The sequence below is a fragment of the Ceratotherium simum genome, chromosome 19 (genome assembly GCF_057802395.1).
Source record: "Ceratotherium simum simum isolate JZ-2026a chromosome 19, ASM5780239v1, whole genome shotgun sequence".
Lineage (NCBI taxonomy): Eukaryota > Metazoa > Chordata > Mammalia > Perissodactyla > Rhinocerotidae > Ceratotherium > Ceratotherium simum.
In genome coordinates, this window is record NC_141918.1 from 49,106,347 (window position 1) to 49,130,024 (window position 23,678).

The window sequence follows — 23,678 nt, forward strand, 5'->3', positions numbered from 1 at the left end:
ATGAGCCCCTGGAATTTAGGCAGCTTCAAAACAATAGTTATGTTGCCAATTTCACCTCACTCTGGTGGGACTCTGACCCGCATTCAGAGGAGCTCTGAGGAGGGGCTCACAGGTGGGCTTTGTACCCACAGTCTGTCCCTTCCTTGGAGGGTTCTTTCCTTTTCAGTGTCATGGATTTGAAACAAAACTGAAGCTGAGTGTCCAACAGTACAAGCTTTATTCAATGGCCAAAGAATGGAGAAGTGGGAACTAAGTTCACAAATCAACTTCTCAGCTCTTGGGGTGGTTAAGCAGCTGTTATAAGAGGTCAAGGTAACGAAGGGGGGCAATATTCATAGTTCTGTGTCTTATGGGGCCAGGGGCCAGGCTATGTTATTGACAAAAACCTGAGAAGACTCTCTTGCAGGATTGAGTGCTTGCTAGGTGAGCTTAATTTTCTGATCTGGTAATCTAAGTGTATGCTGACTGTTTTCAGGATTTCTGAAATCTCAATGGAGGTAGCTGAACCAGGACCCATCACAGCAGCGACTCCTCCAGCTCACCTGATAGAAAGATGTGATTGTCCCCCGGGCTATTCTGGCTTGTCTTGTGAGGTAAGCTGGCTCCTACTTCCTAAGCTCAACTCACTTAACCAACCAAATGGAAATACTTCCAGAACTTTACCTTTGCTGCAATCAGTTTTACTTTCATGCATACCCTTAACCAGTTTTATTTTCTTCCACTCACAGTGTGAGACGCAGTAAGAAAAGAATGGTGTGATTGTCACCTCAAAGTAGGAATCACAACTGAAGGGATATATTTGATAAAAGTTAAAAGATTTATAAAAATGTGGAAGAGTCAGGAAATAAGAATGTTTTATAAGGCCTGTTGCTTATAACTGATCTATTTTCTTGGCACAACCTCTGAACAGTTAGAGACGTATAAACTACAGTGATTATGAGGTAGGATTACATTGAGTTTTGAAAGACTGTTTTTATATAGAACATGACAAAGCTTAGGTGCTAAACAAGCAGACTGTTCCCTTCAACATAGGCTCCTCGGAAGGACACAGGTTGTTCCAACAGTGCCACTATCATTCAGTCATTATATTTTTAAAACTGCTTTTTTAACTTTCTGGAGTAGTTCTTTGACTATCTCCAGAATTGGCAAATTTGCTAGATCTTCATCTTCTGGAAATCAATTTAATTTTTACAAATATTAAATATTAACAGGAAAAGAGTGATATAAGGAAAGGTGGAATGGATGAGAGACTGGACTGGGTCTGAATCGCAGCTTCACCGTCTGCTAGGGCTGAGACCTTGCACAGGTTTCTGATCCTCTTTACGCTTCAGCTGGTAAATCCCCAAGCCCACAAGTAACTGCCACCACACGTGCCCCCTCTCCTGCAGACCCCACAGTCCTCCCCACAGTGTGACACTAACGGCTGGCATGGGAGGGGCCTCCAGGACCTGCTCCAGCCCTACAGCACGGACTCTTTCTCGTTAGTCAGATGTTTGGTGCCCACAACATACCACTTAGATATTTTTAATATCTCCCCCACCCACGGCCTGAGAACCGTATGAAGACTGAATGAGCCGTGAGCGTGAAGCACCTGTCACAGTGCCCACACTAGCGAATGTTAGTTGATGTGGTTACTTAATGGAATAAGTAGTTAGAGGTCCATGTATTGATTTGTTTATAAATAATGTCATACACCTTCTTTTGTAAATAGAATTTGAGAAGTTTTGTTAAGTATGGCTCATGAGGCAGGTGAAGAACAGCTTTAAAATAATGAGTTTAAATCTCTTGAGTCTTGGCATGGTATAATGAAAAAAAAGGAGTTTGGTTTTGGTGAATCCTCTCTCGCTCCACCACTTGGACCGGGCATTTGTTCTGTTTGTTGCTGGACCTCGGGTTTTTTACCTGTAGAATTATCATGATTAATTTAAATGAAAACATATGTGTGAAAGCCCCATCGTAACCTAAAATGCCATTCAACTTACTTGCCATCATACGACTTCCATGTTGTTCAGAGAACAGTTTCATAAGAATAACTGCAAATGTCCCTAGAATAATTTTATAGCTTTGTTTGTGACTGCTCTAAAGGGCAATATTCATCTGAATGTGTCCATTTGATCTAGTAAATAATCAAATAATCCATATGATGATAATCATAACTCCTACATACACATCCACACATTTGTACACACACAAGTATATATATTGCACTTCTATGCACAGCCCACTGAAATATACATATGCACACAGTGTATTTGTGAAAGATGAGACAGCGAGTGTGGCACATATAAAATATGTTACCGTTCCAATGAGCATGAAAGATTTAAAGATAAAAGGCTGAAAGAACTTGAGATCTTCTAGACAAGAGATGAAATTTTATTTATCCCAAGGAGTGTTTGGCTGTGCTGCTGACTCTGTGTCATCTTGGCCAATCCTTTAATTGCCATAGGCCTTAGTTGTTACATAGTAATCCAATCTATAAAATTACAGCCTGGGTTTTGAAGTTCTAAAATTCTCTGATTCTGCAATATTATTTTGCCCTAGAAGATATTGAGTAAGTAGTCAAGATTGACCTTTAGATATCATGAAGAGAAAGTTACTACAGTTATATTTTTTCTGCATTTATTTGATCTAATACTCTTCGCCTATGAACAAAAACATTAGCAGGGCAGTGAATTATTTTAATGCAATCTACCTTCCATTCTAGATATTAAATGTTAAAAACTTTTTATTATGATTGGTAGGCTTTTTAACTAATATATTCTAAAACATGCTTTACCATTAATCTTTGTGATTTTCCATCATCATATGGAAATATAAATTAGCACAAATAAAGCAAATGATAAGTGAAGAAAAGCAAGAGAAACTAGGAAGACATACAAAATATCATCTGCATTGGTGGCTTCACCTATGTCCTGTGAATTTCACTTAAGCACATATTTACAGACAACAATTACAGTAATATCTTGGTGGAGAGATTATGGGGATAAAGGCCTATCTCTCATAATAAGCTACCTGAGGTGTTCTCCACAACCCATTGCCTCTAATCCATTATACATCTTATTTATAATTCATCTTGATTCTAGAGTGTAATTACCCAGGCATAAAATCTAATCGTCAACAAGAACTAAGGACAGTTTTGAAGTAATACAGCCCATTCCAGTAACATACGCTTTGGGTCATGAATACACAAAGCAATTCCTTTACAATGTTTTCACCAAATATATTGTATTCTAGGGACGTCTGCATTTACAAGCTATTCCTTTCATGTTTTTACCCAAAATGTCATTGCAAATAAATAAAGTTAAGTGTTAGTTACCACTGAAAATATAGCCAGTTGTGAAGACACTTAGCCTTTGCTTATTACCTGTAGTGTTGTGACATTGCAGCCCCTTTCATAGAAAATTTTAGTTCTAGAAATGCCTACTCATTACAATTTGTGATTTGAAGGAGAGAGCAGGTTACCTTTAGAGGTCAAATGGAGGACACACTTTCCTCACTCCATTTGTTGGTGTGGAAGCCATTGAGTTCACCATACTTCACCTAAGCTGCTCCTCACCATTGTCTCAGTTGTTGCCTGAACTGATCTAACTCAGGTTAGGCTGTAGGCAGAAATGGAAACTAATCAGCGTCGAATATGTGGTTCTCTGCAACAAGATCATGGAAATCAGAAAGGTACAGATTTCTAGGTCATTCTTTGATCATTTCCGCCTGTTTCTCCTCTCTCTTATGTTTTAACAGGCTCATAGTTGAATGGTGGGTGTCTACTGGGTCATCACCCAGAAGCTATCACTTTTGGCTAGTAAAAATAATGTTTTTAAATCCCCAAATAATTTACACCTATTACCAACTTGTAAAACTCAAAAGACAACGTAGTGAGAACAGACTCTTCTTCTTACATGTGCACACCTCTCGGGATACACTTTACCACGTCTAGTTGCACATGGAAGACTCAAAGACTCTGTTTTCATGTACACAAAAATATTGAGGAACATGGTATGGGTAAGTGGCATACATTGTAATTTTGTTTCCCAACACAATGTAAAACAATCACTGTTGCCTTTATTTTTAGTCTGTCTTCAATGACTATATTTAAAAAATTATCTGAAATAGAGACCCCCATGTTGATTTACTGTATGTCGAGCACTAAACATACATTATCTCATTTAATCTTCACAACAATCCTATAAAAAAAGTCCCATTTATTGAGTGCTTACTGTATCCTGCACAACGCCAAGCACATTCCCTAATACCCTTACGCCGACATCATGGAGTATGTATTATGATCCCAATTTTGTTGATGAGGAAGTGGAAGCCCAGGCCGATTAAGAAACCTGCCTATGACCACACAGCCAGAAAACAGCAAAACTGTAATCTGAACCTAGATAAGCCTGTTTCAAAAAACCTAGACACACTTACACTCGAGTATTACATTATACAACATCCTTATGTTCCAGGTGAGGAAACTACAGCCCGTGGTATTTAAAACCTGCTCAATCATATGTAGTAAGTGGTGGAACAGGAATTAAAGCCAGGATTACCTGATTGCAAAAATCCGTGTAAAGATACAAGATAGAGTGTCTTTAGTGACAACAGCACAATTATCTATTCTTGCTGTTGAACCCTGAGGAGAGAAGGAGGGGATGTTGTGTAACTCTGCACCTGGAGAGTACTGGCTCTTTACTCTCGTCTCATTTCTTTCTCTCCACTCTCCCACATTTTTGTGCAAATTTGATTCTAACATTTTGATGCGATATCATATTATGAAAATAAATTAAAGATGGAACAAGAGCAGAAGAAAATTGTGCTATGAATAGTGTCAACACAAGGAAAGAGAACTTTGGGAAAGTTTGAGTTAGAAAAAAGGGGTAAGATTAGGACAGTGTTTATTTATTTACTTTTCTTTAATTCTCCATTTTGTTCCAGACAGGATTTGAGATAGGACTTTAAAAAGTAACTATTATCTTTCCTCTTTTGTTCTCAACTCAAACGTAACCATTCTCATCAATTTTGCACCAATTCACTGTGAAGAAAAACATCTGATATTGAAGAACACTCAAAAAAAATCAAAAAATGGAAAAAATAAATACAAAAAGGATCTAGGAAAGGAGGGGATTCAAGAGGAATAAATACATCCCATTCCTTTAAAAAGTGTTTTAAGTTTCTAACTCTTGCGTTGTGCAAGAGTCTCTTTTTCTTTGCCGACTCTTAGAAATTTAATCTGTAGGGGCACAAAGTTAATCTGGAGTGTTAGAACTGAACGAAACTTGAAAAGTCATCTGAGTTAATACACCAGCTCATTTTTGGGATGAGGAACCCGTGACTTGATGACACCAAGCGATTTGCCTGTATCCCTCAGACAAAGCTAATTTGTGAAATCAAGGCTTCCATATTCATTTGTGTCGTGGTACCGGAGTCTGTGCCCTTTAAAGACACACATTCCCAGCAGATAATGAGGAGCATGCAAGTGATTCTCAATCCTGGCTGCTTATTAGATCCTCCTAGGAGTTTTCAAACAAACCTTGGCCCTACTCGCCACCAATTAAATTAGAATTTCTGAAGGTAGAGTCAGGCATCAGTATGTAAAGCTTGTCAGATGATTCTGTGTGCAGCTAGGGTTGAAACTGTGGAGATAGGCCTAGAAGGTTCTACACAGAGCTCAGCTTGGAGCTCCGGCTTGGGCTCCCACTGAGGGGCCTTTTCTACCTCATGCTCCAACTTTGCAGGGAAGAGCCATAGTAATAGAAATTGGTTGTGAATTACAGTAAACCTCACCTATGGCGCTCACCTTCAGTATTCAGTCTGTAACACTGTATTTCATCTGATTCCTCAATGAAAATACTGTTTCTTCATTTTATTCTTCTTTTAAGACTTGTTTCAAACTTTTATGTAAGATACAAAATTGAGTTAGGAACTCTCAATTTGTGTGATTTTTACACACACACCCCAAGCAAATATACCAGTAAAATAACAATCATTATATAGGTGTCCAAGGATGAAATCCACGGAAAGAAATCCAATTTTATTCTATAATCGTCATGTTCAGGAATTGGAACAACCCACACTGTGTAACATTTTAAAATATATCTTAGATTGTTTCTTCAGTTATGCTTAAATGAATTCCTCAGCCATAATTTCCAGACCTTATTTGGTCACAATGGCAAAATGAACTTTGATTTTAAATAATATGAATAAACTTTTTAAAATATATGATTAGGTCCACCATAAGACAAATGAGACTCAAAATATTTTGAATGCTATTCCCTGGTTTTATCAGCTTGCTCAAAGCTGGGACATCATTAAATCTCATTAGAATTTCTTGTAGGCTGTGATAAAAACAGACTTAAGTGCCTAATTGAGATACTTTCATATTATCCAAATCAGAATAAACAAGGAGAGTGGTGACTATTAGTTTTTTTCTCTTTCTAAGCAATCTCTTTGCATATTCCACTCTGGACGACCTAGTCCAGAACCAAAAGGATTCAGAGGCATTAGGAAGTTCTTAATCCAATATATTTTTTCTTGTGTATTCAACAATCACTTTTTTTCATCAATAGAGAAGCAAGATAGCCTGTGAAGAAATCATACACAGCCAACGTGATAAAACTGTCCCTTTATAATCTTCAGTGAGATCTGAAAAACTAACTCCTACCTCTTATTCCTGAATCAAACAACATCTGATAAACACAGCAGCTTGGTCTACAAGAGGACTGAGCCCAGAATGCAAGACTGTTCTTATTCTCTCTCCAGAGTTGTGGGCTTCCTTCCAGAAAGCCAGAGACGTTTTTTGATACATTTACATAATAAACCTGAATGAAGGTGGAAGTCTTGATTCTGCATATGTCAGCTTTGCTAGCAGTGTTCTGTTTGCTCTCAGATTTTTATTGCAAAATGAAAAAAACAGATCAGGGAAAGATAAATTTTATTATCTTTCCCGAGACATGTAGAGCTTTTATTATTTTGAATTTCTTACTTTTATAGTCTTTAAATTATACCGATATAAATATTGCAACCGTGACACTTTTTTATTTATTTAATTTTTTGCTGAGTCTCATCAGACATTTGCAGGTTATCCATCAAGCACAGTAGAAGTAGATTCTAAGTTGTCAAGGACATTGGAATTCTCTCTGTAGTCCATATGACAATTTTATTTAAAACAAACCTCTTTCTCAAGAAAAAGATGACTATTTGAAGCTTTCTCAGGCTGAGGTGTATATGCAAATGACAGCTTTCCTTTGCTGAAGTCTGCTGACACAGATGCTGCCCGTACACTCTAGGCACCAGGCAGAAATACACATTAGTCATCAAAATTGGCGCTTGTGTTTGTAAGTTATGTTGCCTAAATTTAATGCAGGTTGGGGGAAAGAAGTCCTACTCTTTAACCACTGAACAATCCAAGTGTTGCTAAAGCAAGATTTCTAATTTGGCTGTTCTAATTGGCTTCCATTTCTTTCAGACGTGCATGCCAGGATTTTATCGACTGCGTTCTGAGCCAGGTGGCCGCACCCCTGGACCAACCCTGGGCACCTGTGTTCCATGTCAGTGTAACGGACACAGCAGTCTGTGTGACCCTGAAACCTCCAAATGCCAGGTATTCACCGGAGACTTTCGGACACAAGGTCCATGTGTTCATTTCTCTTTACAAATGCTCAAATACCGCATACAGAGGCCAGCTAAACTACAGGGAACTGAATTGTCTCTGTGTGTGTGTGTGCAAGTGTGTGAAATAAAACGTGCAGGAAAAAAGACATTTACCATATTATACAGGTTTTAAAGTAATTAAAAATGATAATTGAAAAAACCACTGCTCATATCAAGAAATAGAATAGTAACAGCATCTTAGAAGAACACCTGAGGACACAGCAATTTATTTAAAAATCACATGAAGTTTTTTTTTTTATTACAAACAAAAATAACCTTTTTATAAGAAATTTGGAAATTATAGAAAAGTATTATGAAAAAAGTAAAAATCATCCAAAATTCAACATAAGGTAAATATTTAATATTTTAGGTATTTCCTACCAATTTTATGCATGTGTTTAAGAATAATATTTATATAATACCATAGGTGCAGTTTTATGCTCTGCTTTTTAAATGTACATTTGATGAACATATTATGTTGCTAGATAGTCTTTAAAATTTTTATAATCTTTGATTGGATAGCCCATAATTTACCATTTTCCTTAGAATTTCGGCTGCTCTTATTTTTTTGTTATGTTCCTGCTAACACCCTACTCTACCACCAGTACTCTTGGAACAATCAGGACTATCAAGAAATTCAGGTTTCCCGTGTCACCACTGAGAGCCTCCCAGACTCTAATCGCACACGGCTCTGGACATCTCCTTTGCTGAATCCATTTCCCACCTCTCCTCATCTTCTGAAGCCCTTCCATCAAGCCTTGTGGAACCACACTCAGACATCAGCAAAATCCCCCACATAATCTCCCGCTTCCCTTACTGTTCTCTTCGTTTTGCTGTCCCAGGAACACTGCTCCCCCTGCAGCGTTCTCAAGTGGTCGCCATTGTTTTCTTTCACGCTCTTTGTTGCCCTGAGCCTGAAGGCGGGCAGGTGTCCTTCCCCTCCTTGACACTTGCATATCATTCTCCTTTTCTCCTCCATAACAACACCTAGCTTTGAATCTCATGCCCCAACCTGTATGCCCACTATATGCCCCATCTATATGTCCACCACTCCTGCTTGTTAAAGTCATCTACTAACCCTCAGGTCACCCGCCTCATTCCTTGGAGCTTTTTCCTCTGTGTCATTGCCATTCTCTCTAGCGCTACTCTATCGTAATTCTTGGTGATTTCAATGTCCATAAAATCAGCTCTTCCATACTTTGGATGAACTGTTCTTGTTTCTCAAAATGACCAAGGCTGCCAGTTATGCTCTAGATCCCAGCCCTCTCTCCCACCCAAGGATGTCACTCCACCCAGTCCTGTTCTCTCGTTCCTCGTGCATCATCACTTTTTGGTTCTTCTTCTATCTTAACAAAACAAAAACAAAGCACAAATAAAAACCAACTCTCGACTCCATTTCCTCTCTTGACCTCTACCTCTTCATTCCTCTCCTTTCATACGATGAAGACTTGTTTATACTCTGACTACAGTTTCTCTCCTACCATTCTCTCTTGAAAATCAGGCTTTTACTTCACCACTCTACTGAAACCAATGACTAGTGTTCGGCTATCAGTCTTCATCTTACTTGATCTATCCGCAGCATTTGCTGCTCTCAGTCACCCTTTCTTCCTAAAACTTTTCATGTTCACTTTGCTTCCCTCGACGTGATATTCCAGGGGTTTTTAAACTAGATGGCTGCTCCTTCACAGTCTTCTTTGCTGTTTCCTACTCATTATATGAAATCTACACACTGATGTCCCAGGATTTAATCCTTGGAGCAATTTTCTTCTCTAACTACACTCATTCTTATGGAGATCTCACCCAGGCACGTGACTTTCAGTATCTATACTGAGATCTCATGGTATTTACCATCATTTCTATGATTACATTTTAGATCCAAGTCTTTAATCTTTCTAAAATTTATTGTGGTGTGGAGAGGTAATCTTTCTTCAAATATATATAACTTTAAAGAAACATTTATTAATATTTCCTTTTCTCCTTGATACATCATCATATCTGAATATATACAAATTTGTTTTCTCTGTATTAAGATACTTTTAAAAGATCATCTCTTCTGTTCTACTTACCTTTTAGTTCTTATTGCAATGTTCTGATTACCTTTATTTTCTACTAAATTATAGTATCTGGTAAAGCAAGGCCCTTTATTATTCTTCTTGTTCTAATTTCCTTAACTGGTTGTACTTATATATTCTTCCAGATGACATTTTCATTCACTATCTCAATCTCTTCACCAAAAGATGTTACTAGAATTTTTACTGGAATAGCTATTTGTACAGAATTGCTATCTTTACACTATTTAGTTATCCTCCCTCAACCCAAGAATATTATACTCTTCTCTATTTAAACATTTTATGTCTCACAGTAAACTATTTTAATATTATCTATATAGGTTATGCATTTTTTATATTAAAATTATTTCCATGTATTTTACATTTTTATTTCAATGGTAAGCTTTACTTTTTTTGTTTCAATATATTTACTAACTGGTCATTATTGGTAAACATTAACAGAATAGATTTTTTTACATGTATTTGATATCCAACCACTTTTTTTTAGTTCTAGAAGTTTCTCAGTTGATTCTTTCAGTTATTTTTATATTTACAATAATATGATTTGCAAATAATTATAATTGTGCTTTTCCTTGCCAGAAACTATATCTAGTATAATAATTTCATATTTTTGCATTTACTAAGTCTTCTAAAAAATGTTAAATAAGAAGGTAATGAACTTCCTATCTTATTCCTGATTTTAATATGAATGCCTCAAGCATTTCACCACAAAGTATTATGCTGGTGGCTAGTTCTCCTTTTTATTCTTGGCTTCTTAATATCTTCTTTCACTCAAGATAGGATATTGAAATTTATCATATGCTTATTTGTCAGGAATGGAGCAGAGGTGGAGATGCATTTAAGATATGATTAGATATACTTTTTTACCTTAAACAGAATGATGAATGATATTATTGAGTAGATGGATAACTGACTAGTATGAACCATCCTTGAATTTCTGAAATAATTTCTATTTGGTTTCGGTGTAGTGTTCTTTCACCAGTCTGCTGGCTTATGAAATTCAATAGATAATTTCAGGGGAGGGGGTTAATTTATACATTCTTAAGTGAGAATTAAATGCATTTTTATTTCTTATGCAATCTTCACTGACATTTTTAAACAAGGTTATGTTGACTTCATATGATTAATTTAGAAGTATTCATAAAGGATACAGTTTAATTTGATTTTTATTTAGGATAAAAGTTGCTGTCTTTATACTGTCCTCTTTTGACCAATGGCTATTATAGCTATTTTTATGCCTTAAGAATCCTAAATACAGGTCTATTTTCTGAGATATCCCTAGATGAAGTAAAAAATAAATACATATGTGCATCAAACATGCACAGCTAGTATAAATTGTCACGCTCTGAATTTTTATGTTTTTCTTCAGGGAACTTACGACTTTTGAATTTAGACAACTTTGTTCATCTTTGAAACAGCCCCATGAGGCAAATAGGAAATAGCTATCATTACTCCAATGTTGTAACTGAGGAAACTGAAGCATACTGATTTCTTTCTATGTATAGTGTGGATACAAGTTTAATTTCATATCCTTTACACAGTGCCTGCCCTCTACTTTGGTATAGTGGTCATAAGCATGACTCTGTGGGTCAGACTGACTTAACTCAAATCCTGGTTTCATCCCTATGGGCTATGTGAGCCTAGTTAATTTATCTAACGTCAGTGGGGTCTTAGTTTTCTCATTCATAAAATGAAGATAATAATAATACCTACTCATAGTTTTTGTAAGGATTCAATGAAATACTGGATAAAGGGCTTAGAACATTACTTAGCACACAATGAGCTCCATAGAAGTGATAGCAATGATGATTGATGATGATGAAGATGATAATTACCATACACGTTATCCATCATTTATAACCTTAGAACCAATTAGATGATAATTAATCAAAAATTAATGTAGAAACCATTGTTATCTCTAGTGCTATGCTAGATTTTCTCACTTACCTTTTTTTCTTTTTCTTTTTTTTTTGGGGAGGGGAGATGAACAGTTCAGTTTTATTTTTTATTTTTTTTAATTTTTGTTTATTGCAGTAACGTTGGTTTATAACATTGTATAAATTTCAGGTGTACATCATTATACTTCTATTTCTGCATAGATTACATCATGTTCACCACCCAAATACTAATTATAACCCATCACCACACACTTGTGATGAATTATCCCTTTTGCCCTCCTCCCTCCTCCCTTCCCCTCTGGTAACCACCAATCCAATGCCTGTCTCTATGTGTTTGTTTGTTGTTATTATCTACTACTTAATGAGGGAAATCATACGGTATTTGACCTTCTCCCTCTGACTTATTTCACTTTGCATAATACCCTCAATGTCCATCCATGTTGTCACAAATGGCTGGATTTCATCATTTCTTATGGCTGAGTAGTATTCCATTGTGTATATATACCACAGCTTCTTTATCCATTCGTCCCTTGATGGACACTTAGGTTGCTTCCAAGTTTTGACTATTGTGAATAACGCTGCAATGAACACAGGGGTGCAGGTATCTTTACGCATTGGTGTTTTCAGGTTCTTTGGATGAATACCCAGCAGTGGAATAACTGGATCATATGGTAGTTCTATCCTTAATTTTTTGAGGAATCTCCATACTGTTTTCCATAGTGGCTGCACCAGTTTGCACTCCCACCAGCAGTGTATGAGAGTTCCCTTCTCTCCACATCCTCTCCAACACATGTTGTTTCCTGTCTTGTTAATTATAGCCATTCTGACGGGCATGAGGTGATATCTCATTGTAGTTTTGATTTGCATTTCCCTGATAGTTAATGATTTTGAACATCTTTTCATGTGTTTGTTGGCCATCTGTATATCTTCTTTGGAGAAATGTCTGTTCAGGTCTTTTGCCCATTTTTTAATTGGGTTGGTAGTTTTTTTGTTGTTGAGATGCATGAGTTCTTTATATATTTTGGAGGTTAACCCCTTATCTGATGTACAGTTTGCAAATCTCTTCTCCCAATTGTTAAGTTGTCTTTTCGTCTTGTTGATGGTTTCCTTTGCTGTACAGAAGCTTTTTAGTTTGATGTAGTCCCATTTGTTTATTTTTTCTATTGTTTCCCTTGCCCGGTCAGACATGGTGCTTGAAAATATGTTGCTATGACCGATGTCGAAGAGCGTACTTCCTATGTTTTCTTCTAGAAGTTTCATAGTTTCAGGTCTTACATTCAAGTCTTTAATCCATTTGGAGTTAATTTTTGTTTATGGTGTAAGGTAAGGGTCTACTTTCATTTTTTTGCATGTGGCTATCCAGTTTCCCAACACCATTTGTTGAAGAGACTTTCTTTTCTCCATTGCATGTTCTTGGCTCCTTTGTCGAAGATTAGCTGTCCATAGATGTGTGGATTTATTTCCGGGCTTTCGATTCTATTCTATTCATCTGTGTGTCTGTTTTTGTGCCAGTACCATGCTGTTTTGGTTACTATAGCTTTGTAGTATATTTTGAAATCAGGGAGTGTGATACTCCCCAGCTTTGTTCTTTTTTCTCAGGATTCCTTTAGCTATTCGCGGTCTTTTATTGTTCCATATAAATTTTAGGATTCTTTGTTCTATTTCTGTGAAAAATGTTGTTGGAACTTTGATAGGGATTGCATTGAACCTATAGATTGCTTTAGGAAGCATGGACATCTTAACTATGTTAATTCTTCCAATCCAAGAGCACAGAATATCTTTCCATTTTTTTGTGTCTTCTTCAATTTCTTTCAGCAATGTTTTATAGTTTTCAGTGTACAGATCTTTCACCTCTTTGATTAAGTTTATTCCTAGGTATTTTATTCTTTTTGTTGCAATTGTAAATGGGATTGTATTCTTAATTTCTCTTTCTGCTACTTCGTTGTTAGTGTACAGAAATGCAACTGATTTTTGTATGTTGATTTTGTATCCTGCAACTGTACCATATTCGTTTATTACTTCTAAAAGTTTTTTGGTGGATTTTTTAGGGTTTTCTATATATAAAATCATGTCATCTGCAAATAGTGACAGTTTCACTTCTTCCTTTCCAATTTGGATCCCTTTTTATTTCTTTTTCTTGCTTGATTGCTCTGGCTAGGACTTCCAGTACTATGTTAAATAGGAGGGGTGACAGTGGGCATCCCTGTCTGGTTCCTGTTCTTAGAGGGATAGCTTTCAGTTTTTCACCATTGAGGATGATATTAGCTGTGGGTTTGTCATATATGGCCTTTATTATGTTGAGGTACTTTCCTTCTACACCCATTTTATTCAGAGTTTTTATCATAAATGGATGCTGTATCTTGTCAAATGCTTTCTCTGCATCTATTGAGATGATCATGTGATATTTATTCTTCATTTTATTAATGTGGTGTATTACATTGATTGATTTGCAAATGTTGAACCATCCCTGCATCCCTGGAATAAATCCCACTTCATCATGGTGTATAATCTTTTTAACATATTGTTGTATGTGATTTGCTAGTATTTTGTTGAGGATTTTTGCGTCGATGTTAATCAGTGATATTGGCCTGTAATTTTCTTTTTTTGTGTTGTCCTTATCTGTTTTTGGTATCAGGGTAATGTCAGCTTCGTAGAATGAGTTAGGGAGCTTCTAGTCTTTTGTCCAGCTCACAGATCCGTTCTTCTGTATCCTCTACTCTGCTTTTGAGTCCCTCTAGTGAATTTTTCATTTCCAGTATTGTATTCTTCATTTCTAATTGGTTCTTTTTTATATCTTCCATTTCTTTCTTGACATTCTCACTGAGTTCATCTATTCTTCTCCCCAGATCAGTGAGCATCCTTAACACTCTTAGTTTGAACTCTCTGTCGGGTAGGTTGCTCATTTCTGTTTCACTTAGTTCCTTTTCTGGGGTTTTGTCCTGTTCCCTTACTTGGAATGTATTCTTTTGCCTCCTCATTTTGCCTCTTTCCCTGTGCTTGTGTCTACGTATTAGGTAGGTCAGCTACGTCTCCTGCTCTTGGATAGGTGACCTTATGTAAGTGATGCCTTAGGAGGCCTGCAGTGTGCTTCCCTCAGTTCTCAATGTTCCAGGGGTGACCTCTACGTGGGCTATGTGTGTCCTTCTGTTGTGGCCTGTTTGCTCTCCCTGTAGGCGCCGAGGGAGGCCGAGTTATCCTCCTGGCCCGCTGTTGTAATGCTCAGCTGCTTGTCTTTGTTGTGGGCCCTTCAGTCTCTTTATCAGGTCTGGGGAGCCCCAGCACAGTTGGCTGCAAGTTCTAATACCACATTTGTGTTGCAGTATTTCTTTTAAGTGAGTAGGCCCCCAGTGTGGCAGGTTATTAGGCTCAGGGGCTTACAATTGCTATAGGCCTCCAGCATTTAGGTTTCTTGTCAGCTCTTTGAGGATTGCAGCTGGGTGGGGCTGGCCTCAGTCACGGGAGCACACAATTGTTTCAGGCTGCGGAAGGTGGGGCAAACCCCCATGTGGGTCTTTGAGAAGAACAAGTCTTCTGCAGCTGACAAGCCCTGCCGCCCACAGGTCCACACACACAGTCAACACAGTCCTGCCCTGTGTGTGCGCCCCGACCTCCTCAAGTGGACCCAGTCTCTCCACAGCAGGAGCCCCACACACTCCACCACTGCCCCACACTCTCCACCCGCTCCTTGTGCACACCCTGCCCCACTGAAGTGGGCTCAGTTGCCAGGCTGCAGAGAATCCAGTCACCAATCTATGCCGGCCCACAAGTTGCCTGAGGGCTTGTTGTTGGGTGGGGCCAGTCTCTAGGGTGGGCTGCCTGCCCTGGCTGAGCTGGATTAAATCGGTGCTCTAGTGGGTGGGGCAGACCCTGGGCTAGCAGGCCCCAGGGAGAACTCCAATGGTGTCTGTGTCAGCACGCCCACACCAGGCCACAACATTGGCCGCCGCCAATGTCCCAGTCCCTGGAGAGGTCTTACCTCTCACTGCAATGCACTCAGAGCCTATCAGGTGAGACTCTTTTCACCAAAGCACTGTGCACCTTTCTTTCTGGTGATTTTCGGTTGCTTTCTGAAACCGGTGAGTTTGCGCATGGGCCCTTTAAGAGCCGGTTTTAATTTCTTTGTGAAGCAGCTTTTCTGGGGGTACTCCCCAATGTTTAGTAGCAGGCAAAGTCAGATATTATGCCACTTGTCTTGATTGTGCTGGGTCCACAAAGTGCCTACAGCGGGGGCGCTCCCAGCTCAGGGCCCCGCCCCTCCAGGGAGGCTGTGTACCTTTGGGCTGCTCCCGGGCGCCTGTGAAGCTGGCGGCTTGTGAAGGCGGTGTTTTTCCTCTTCAGAAGGGAGTTTCTGCCTCTTCCACGTCAATTAGGATTGTCCTTTGTTGCAGGAGTTCCTCTTATCCAGTTTTCAGTTCTGTCTCAGGGGTAATTTTTCCACGAGTAGTTGTAAATTGGCTGTGTCCGTGGGAGGAGGTGAGTTCAGAGTCTGCTTACGCCACCGTCTTGACTTCTCTCAACAGTTGAGTCTCCTTTTTTCTATTTCTTTATGCCTTTCATCAAAAACAAGGGGTAGAGAATAAACAAAACTATAGAAAACTTTAAGGCTAAGCATTTCAACTGTTACATAAAACCCACATCACTTTATAACTATTCTCTTCATAATTTCTAATGACACTTACAAGAGAGCTGTTGCTTCATTTTAGATGTTAATAAATCATATACATAAGCATGTTATGACCAGTAGCTCAGTGACTGTTGCCCACTAAGGAACATTGTCTTCAAAATGGAAGAGTAAAACCTACATAATATTGAACCTCCAACCAGGAGAGGGAGCGGAGGTAAATGAACTAACACTAATCAGTACGTACACACACACACACACACACACACACACACCCAAAGAGATACACACACAGACACTCACATACATAATAGATATAGGTATAGATTTTCTGAGTTTATATATAACACACATACCTATATCTATATCTATTCTTTATCTATATTTATTCTATATGTATACCTATCTACAGACATATATATTCTCCTTTAATTGTCACTACATCCCCATAGTCAGTATTATTTTTCCTATATTTCACATGGGACTATTGAAGTCTCCGCTAGCTCAAATAACTTTCATGAGACCAAATAGTTTGTGAAAATATTATTTTCATTCTATCACAGTTCTTATTTTGAAATGAAAAGAACAAAATAAATCTCCATCACTGATCTGCCCTGTTGTTTGAAACACCATCAGTATCTGTGGTTAAGCAATTAGCCCTATCTTCAGTAAATAGACTCATAACTAGAATCTACTCTGTTTACAGTGTTTTATAAACTTTAAATTATTTAATCTGTCTAACAACCTTACCAAAATAATGATTATTAGCATTTTATTGCAACTCTAAAAATTAATGCTAAGAAAACTTAAGTAACCTACAGAGCCTTGGCTAAAAAGTATTAGAATCAGGTTTCAAATCCAAAACAAAATGCTACCTGCAGACTGAGAGAGAGTAAACACGCCCTTAGCTGATTCAATGAGTTTGATTTTAAAAGCCCAGGTGAATTATATCCTAGAGTACTGATAGAAACTGCAGTGTGATTAAGAGCCATATATGAAAAATATTCACAAAATCATGAAAATATGAAATTTGTCACAGGATGGAAAGCAGTGAAATGTCATTCCAGGTTTTATGAAGGAAACTAAAATATAAAAAAACAGATTGATTTTGATATCCAGTAAAACTTAAGGATTGCTTACTTACCCGGTATCTGTCAACTGTAGAAAAAATAAACAGTGCTCATTAGGAATCAGAATAGGTTCCCTCAAAATAAAACATATCAAAATAATTGCTAGGGTTACTGTGTATATAATATCTGAGACCCCAGTTTCCTGAATTCCAGTACAATTTCAAATTCATCAGACCATGTGGTACATCATATCTCAAATTCAGCAAAAATAAAAACAGCTACCATGTGACCAACCCTATATATGTACCAGGACCAGTGCTGACCACTGTAGATAGACTTTCCTCATGTATTCTTTCAATAAGTTTATGAGGTAGACAAGATTATTTCTTCTTTTACAGTTAAAAAACTGATGCTGGGAGAAATTAAATAATTTGCTGAAGTCATAAGCCAGTAAGAGTCAGATCTATGACTCAAACTCTGGTTAGTTTAAATAGGTATTTGACAGAATGTTTCATGGTATCCTCACAAGCAAGGTTGAAAATATGATGCAGATGATAATCAGTTAACGAGTTTCATGGGTATAGAAGTTGCTAAATGACATGACCTAGAATAAGCTCTAGAGATGTCCCCAGTGGTGAGGCATAGGCTTTGTGTTTGACCCTGTCATGTTCAAAGTCTTGATCAGTGATCTGGGTGAGACTTATCAAATGTTCAGATGACATAAAGCTGGAAGTGTTACCTAATGTGCTATACGGTGGTCAAGAATCAAAAAGAACCTGACAGGTGGAATTATGAGCCACAATTAACAAGACGAAATTAATAGAAAAAAGTTCTGAACTTAGGTAGTCTCACTCGTTTGTTCATTCTTGTGGCATTTGTTAATAAATTTTTCCAATGTTCAGGCACTGTGGTAGGCGCTGGGATTATAAAGATGAGGAATGCATGAGACTTGCCCTCTAGGAGCTTATATTCTACTGTTTAAGGGAAAGAACAGAGAAAATGACATATAATAGCAATTCCTGTGAAATAGGAGTTCTTGCTTGACTGCTGATTCATTTATACAAGATCCAGATCAGGGAAGTACATTCAAAATATTTGCAAATCACAAGTAGATACTTATAATCTCTATTTTAAGAGAAATTTTGAGTAACCAGAATTTTTAAATGTTTATCTTGAAAAAATATATTTAGCTTGAAAAAAATTTATGAAGTAATAGTATTCTTCAGATGTTTGAGGACTTTCTCTGGGAAATGAGAATTAGACTTAATCCATACAGCTTCAGAAGGTAGAACTTGGATCACTGACCGAAAATTAGAGGGAAACAAATTTTCATTCAGCAGAAGGAAAAACTTCATAGCTTATAGTTATGCAAGATGAAAAGGCTGCCTTATAAGAATTCATGCATTTAATAATATATCAAGGAAAGTGTGGAGGCATCCCTCTAAGGAAAGAAGGTTAGGTTAAGTAACTTCTCACTTTAGGTCTAAGATACTGTAACATTAATGTTATGTTCATTTGATTTAGTAGAAGAAATATATACCACCAGTTTTCCCATGTACAAAAAAATACAAATAGCGTATATTCTAATCTATTATTGAAAAGATGCTAGCACATATTCACTCTTGAGAATATAATTTGACTTCTCATTAGGTATCTAAAATATAGAAAATTTTCCTAAAGATTAATTTCTATATGAGAGAAATATGTCCACTATTTCAAAGCAGACAGGAAAGTCATGTGAAAGGTCTATGTCAAAATGCTGCAAAAATAGCATCATGATTTATGTGTTGTGTTTGTGGACCTAACCAGAACATTGGATTAGGTTAACCAAGTTCATTATGTTGGCAACCCTGTGAAAGACTGACTGTCCAGAGAAAGTTAAAATATTTGCTTGCTCTGTGAAGAAATTATATACGGTTGTAGGTATAAGATAAGCAAACCGTATTTTTCAATCTCTATATTTTCAGTAATGATCAACATTATCTATGTTTTGATTTAGTTATTAATGTTACTTCTGGTCACATAAAATAATTCATTATGCAGTGATTTTTTTTTCTTTACAGAAGCAAAATGCTGATAATTATTGTTCAAGATCCCGTGTATTTTTTGGCACATGTTCATTTCTATAACTATAAAATATGTTCTTAAAATACTCCTCAGTTAACACTTCTTCATCATTTGACAACTTGCTGAATGATTTGAGACTGGAATTCATAGATAATTATTTTATCTTGGAGACATTATCTTTCACCATGCTTCTGTTAAATATGGAATGGCTGTTTTATTGCTAAAATCCGGTGGTTCCTTTGGATGGCTGAATAAGAGAGGATTATGGTACTTAAATCAACATCAAAATGTGACAAATCATCTTGCTCTGCTAACCACCTTTCTGTAAAGTCATTAGACTTGAAACTTGGCCTTTTTCATCTTAAGAAGCCTGGTCATTTTCATCTGTTCTTCCTAGAACATGCATCCATTCAGTCAGTCATTCAAAGGAGTCATTGAATGCCTACCATGTTTCAGTCACTGTGTTGAGCTAGAAGGAGCATTTAGCCCAGACATGGGGCATCAGAGGAGCATTTAGCCCAGACATTAGGGCATTCTCAAACAGAGAATGTTTATCAGAGAAAGGAACATTTGAAATGAGAGCAGAAATGAATAGGTGACAGCAAGGTAAGAGGAGGAAAAAGCATGCCACAACAAGGAATTTGCATATGAAAAGTCCCAGAGGTAAGAAAGAAGAACATTGTATAATTTGAGAATTTCACATGGTCCCATATGACTTCAGCATAGTGGGCAAAGGTTGCAGTGGCTAGAGGTAAGGCTGGAAGAGTAAGCAGGGGCCAGATTATAAAGGTCTTCCTTGCCATGCTAGAGAGTTTGTAATTCATCCTGAGGGCAATGGGGAACTAGCGCAGGCTTTCAAGCAAGAGAATGGCATGATTTGATATGTTCTATAGGATGATCACTCTGATGGTAGTGAGGGGAAATCACCAGATGAGAAAATTTGGAAGCAGGATCTTTAGCAAAGAGATTGTTCTAATAAACCAGATAAAAGATGACAGTGGCCCAATAAAAATAGTAGCAACACAGAAGTAAAGAAACAGAGTAATAGAGTCATGAAACATGATTATCAAATAGATATCTGGGCCGGCTCTGTGTCTTAGCGGTTAAGTGCATGTGCTCCGCTACTGGCTGCCCGGGTTCGGATCCCGGGTGTGCACCGACGCACCGCTTCTCCGGCCATTCTGAGGCCGCGTCCCACATACAGCAACTAGAAGGACGTGCAACTATGACATACAACTATCTACTGGGGCTTTGGGGAAAAGAAAGGAGGAGGATTGGCAATAGGTGTTACCTCAGAGCTGGTCTTCCTCAGCAAAAAGAGGAGGATTAGCATGGATGTTAGCTAAGGGCTGATCTTCCTCACCAAAAAAAAAAAAAACTTAAAAAAAAAAAAAGATATCTGGGATGAGAGAGGTCTTTAGATTGCTGGCCTGGGTAATTGAGCAGATGATAGTGACCCCAAATGAAATGGGAAATACAGGAGTATTAGCAAGTTTAAAGAGAGATGAGCTTACTTTTTGACATTTCAAATTCAAGGTACTTTTGCCATTGGAAATTTAAGTCGAGAACTCATTAGAGATATCTAGGCTGAACATATAAAATTAGAGTTTTTGGCACATAGAGATAACTGGAATCATAGTAGTAGATGTATCACCAAGGTAGAATGTGTAGGGGAAAAAAAGAGATGAGAGCTGAAGTTAGAATCAAGGACACCAATCTTACTAAACAGAAAGGGAAGGAAGACTCCATGAAGGAGGATAAGAAAGAGTAGCCAGAGGTGGGAGAAAAATCAGGGAAACCACAGGAAGAGAAAATGTCAAACAAAGAGTGGCCATAAATATCAGCTGCTGCAGGACATTCGTGAGTCAGGAGGACTAAGTATTGCCAGTAAATTTTCATCTAGCAACAAAGATCTTCTACATGAGCCTGGAATGATGTTTCAATGGTGAAATCAGAAGCTTATTTAGAGGGTGAATGGGAGGTGAGAAAGTAGAGAGCAGGAATGTTAATAATGCTTTTCAAAGGTGGAATGGAAGTTGTCAAGAGACTCGAGACCCTGGAGATATTTTTAAGATAGAAAAAGGCTTGACTAACCTCAAATGTTGATGGGAATAAGACAGCAAAGAAGGAAAAAATGTAGATGCTGGAGAAAATGGGAGGCAGGAGAGCCACCATCCTAACCCATAGTTTAGGAAGGAAGCAGCTTTAGACAAAGCAGAAAACACTGCTTCCTATGGACAGAAGTAAATGTTAAAGGGATGGAAAGTAATGCAGGCAAGATGGCGAGTCATTTGGCAGGAAGCAGAGGGAGCACCCAAATGAAGGCTTCCTTTTCTCTGAAAATAAAGGCTGTCATCGGCTGAGAGTGAGGTAGAGAATTAGAATATTTGAGATTTGTATCCTACCATATTGGAAAACTGGATCCATTTTACATTGAGTTATAAAATGCATCCATGATACAATATATTTTTAAATACAGCACCAAAAATGTAAAAAACCAATGGTCTAAAATTCGTGGTGGTAATGTCATGGTTTTGTCCCAGAGAAGAGCATAAACCCTGAAAAAGACTCAATAGATGTTCTAAAAAATTTTTTTTTAATTCCATGACAGTGTCTGTAGAGGAAGTAACTTCAGTTACTGTTTGTCATGAATGACCAGACATACCATACAAAACATTGTCTGGCCTTTAGAAGACACACGAAAAATCAATATGTACTTCTTGTTTGAATGAAGCAAAGAGCCCATCATATGGGATATGATCCAAGGTCAATATAAAGCCTGCAGGTGTCTCTGTGGCTCCAGCTGAGTTGATCAGCTGGTGGGGTCACTAACATATACATCTATTTTGTTACTGACTTTTTTGCTTCTCAACTTTTCTCTTGATATTGTTTATCAGAAGTCACCCTTCTGATCACTCCAAATCCTGTCTTATAAAATCAAGCTAAAATCCAACTCCAAATTCCTTCTATTTCCTCTTTTTTCTCAACTCCCAAAGTCAAGGGTCACATTCCCCCTAAATAACAGTCAATGCTGCATCGTTGCTGCTGTGTTTCTTATTTGCCAATTTTTTTTTCAATTTTCCCAAAGTATAAATAAATTCTTCTAGGATAGGATGTTATTGTACCTTTTTCCTTAGTTTGGTTCCTCTCAGTACCTGGCTCAGTGTCTGGCAGGTAGCTCTTCCTAAGTCTCTAGTGTATGAATGATTGCTATGTGTTAAATATAATTCTACTTTATGAGAATTTTAATCTCAAAACTATTTACACACAATTCTGAAACTATTCTCATTTCCTTATGGAAATGTCTTAAAGCTTATTATGCAAGTGTCTCTTATTATGCAAGCATGAAAAAGAACATATTGACCTGAGATTCCTGGTTTCAGATTGGGTCCTCTCTTATCCATTAAAAACCATCAACATTTGGCAAGAATTAGATGAATAACATTCTTAATGTGGTAACTAGGCCGACCTTTTTTTTTTCCTATCGTTGCCTCTTTAAACATTTTTACTTTCCACCTTGGTTTGGTTTCAGAAAGCCCACTGATGGGCGTGCACCAAAGTCCTAGGATTTTTAGCACTTTTCTAGCACCTTGTAGAGAAGAAACATAAACAGCCAGATAATATAATAAATTTTAGAAATTTGTGAAGTCTATTCCCCAGATTAGAGTAAGAGAAAAATTTATACAGAGATTGGCATAGGAAAAAGACAACAGAAACTCTTATTGTCAATATAGCTACAACAGCTCAGTATTAGTTTCCCAAACGAAAGAACTTCCTTAAAAATATGTATATCAGGGCCAGCCCCATGGCTTAGCGGTTGGGTGCGCGCGCTCCGCTGCTGGCAGCCCGGGTTCGGATCCTGGCCACGCACCGACGCACTGCTTCTCTGGCCATGCTGAGGCTGAGTCCCACATACAGCAACTAGAAGGATGTGCAGCTATGACATACAACTATCTGCTGGGGCTTTGGGGGGAAAAAATAAATAAATAAAATCTTAAAAAAAAAAATGTATATCAAGGACTGTGTTCTCTGCCAATGATGTGTGTGCGTGTGTTCACAGGAGCACACACACTCGTAGGTGGGGAGCTGTATGATGAATCACATTCTAACTCTCTTAAATTAAACACAAACTTCTCCCTTTTCCTTTACAGAATTGTCAACATCACACTGCTGGTGACTTCTGTGAACGATGTACTGTCGGATACTATGGAGTTGTCAAGGGATTGCCAAATGATTGTCAGCGATGTGCTTGCCCTCTGATTTCTTCCAGCAACAAGTAAGATTGAGAAATATTACCATATTTCCCAATCAGTAA

The 23,678-nt window shown here is 37.7% G+C and overlaps 1 protein-coding gene across 1 annotated transcript in view; it reads left to right on the top strand.

Moving 5' to 3' along the window:
- LAMA2 (laminin subunit alpha 2) overlaps positions 1-23,678 on the top strand; it is a 575,531-nt gene that overhangs the window by 394,422 nt on the left and 157,431 nt on the right. The window contains exons 28-30 of the mRNA XM_087444077.1: positions 476-593; positions 7,454-7,588; positions 23,515-23,639. Of these exons, the coding sequence (XP_087300203.1) occupies positions 476-593; positions 7,454-7,588; positions 23,515-23,639 (378 nt within the window). The remainder of the gene's footprint in view (positions 1-475; positions 594-7,453; positions 7,589-23,514; positions 23,640-23,678) is intronic.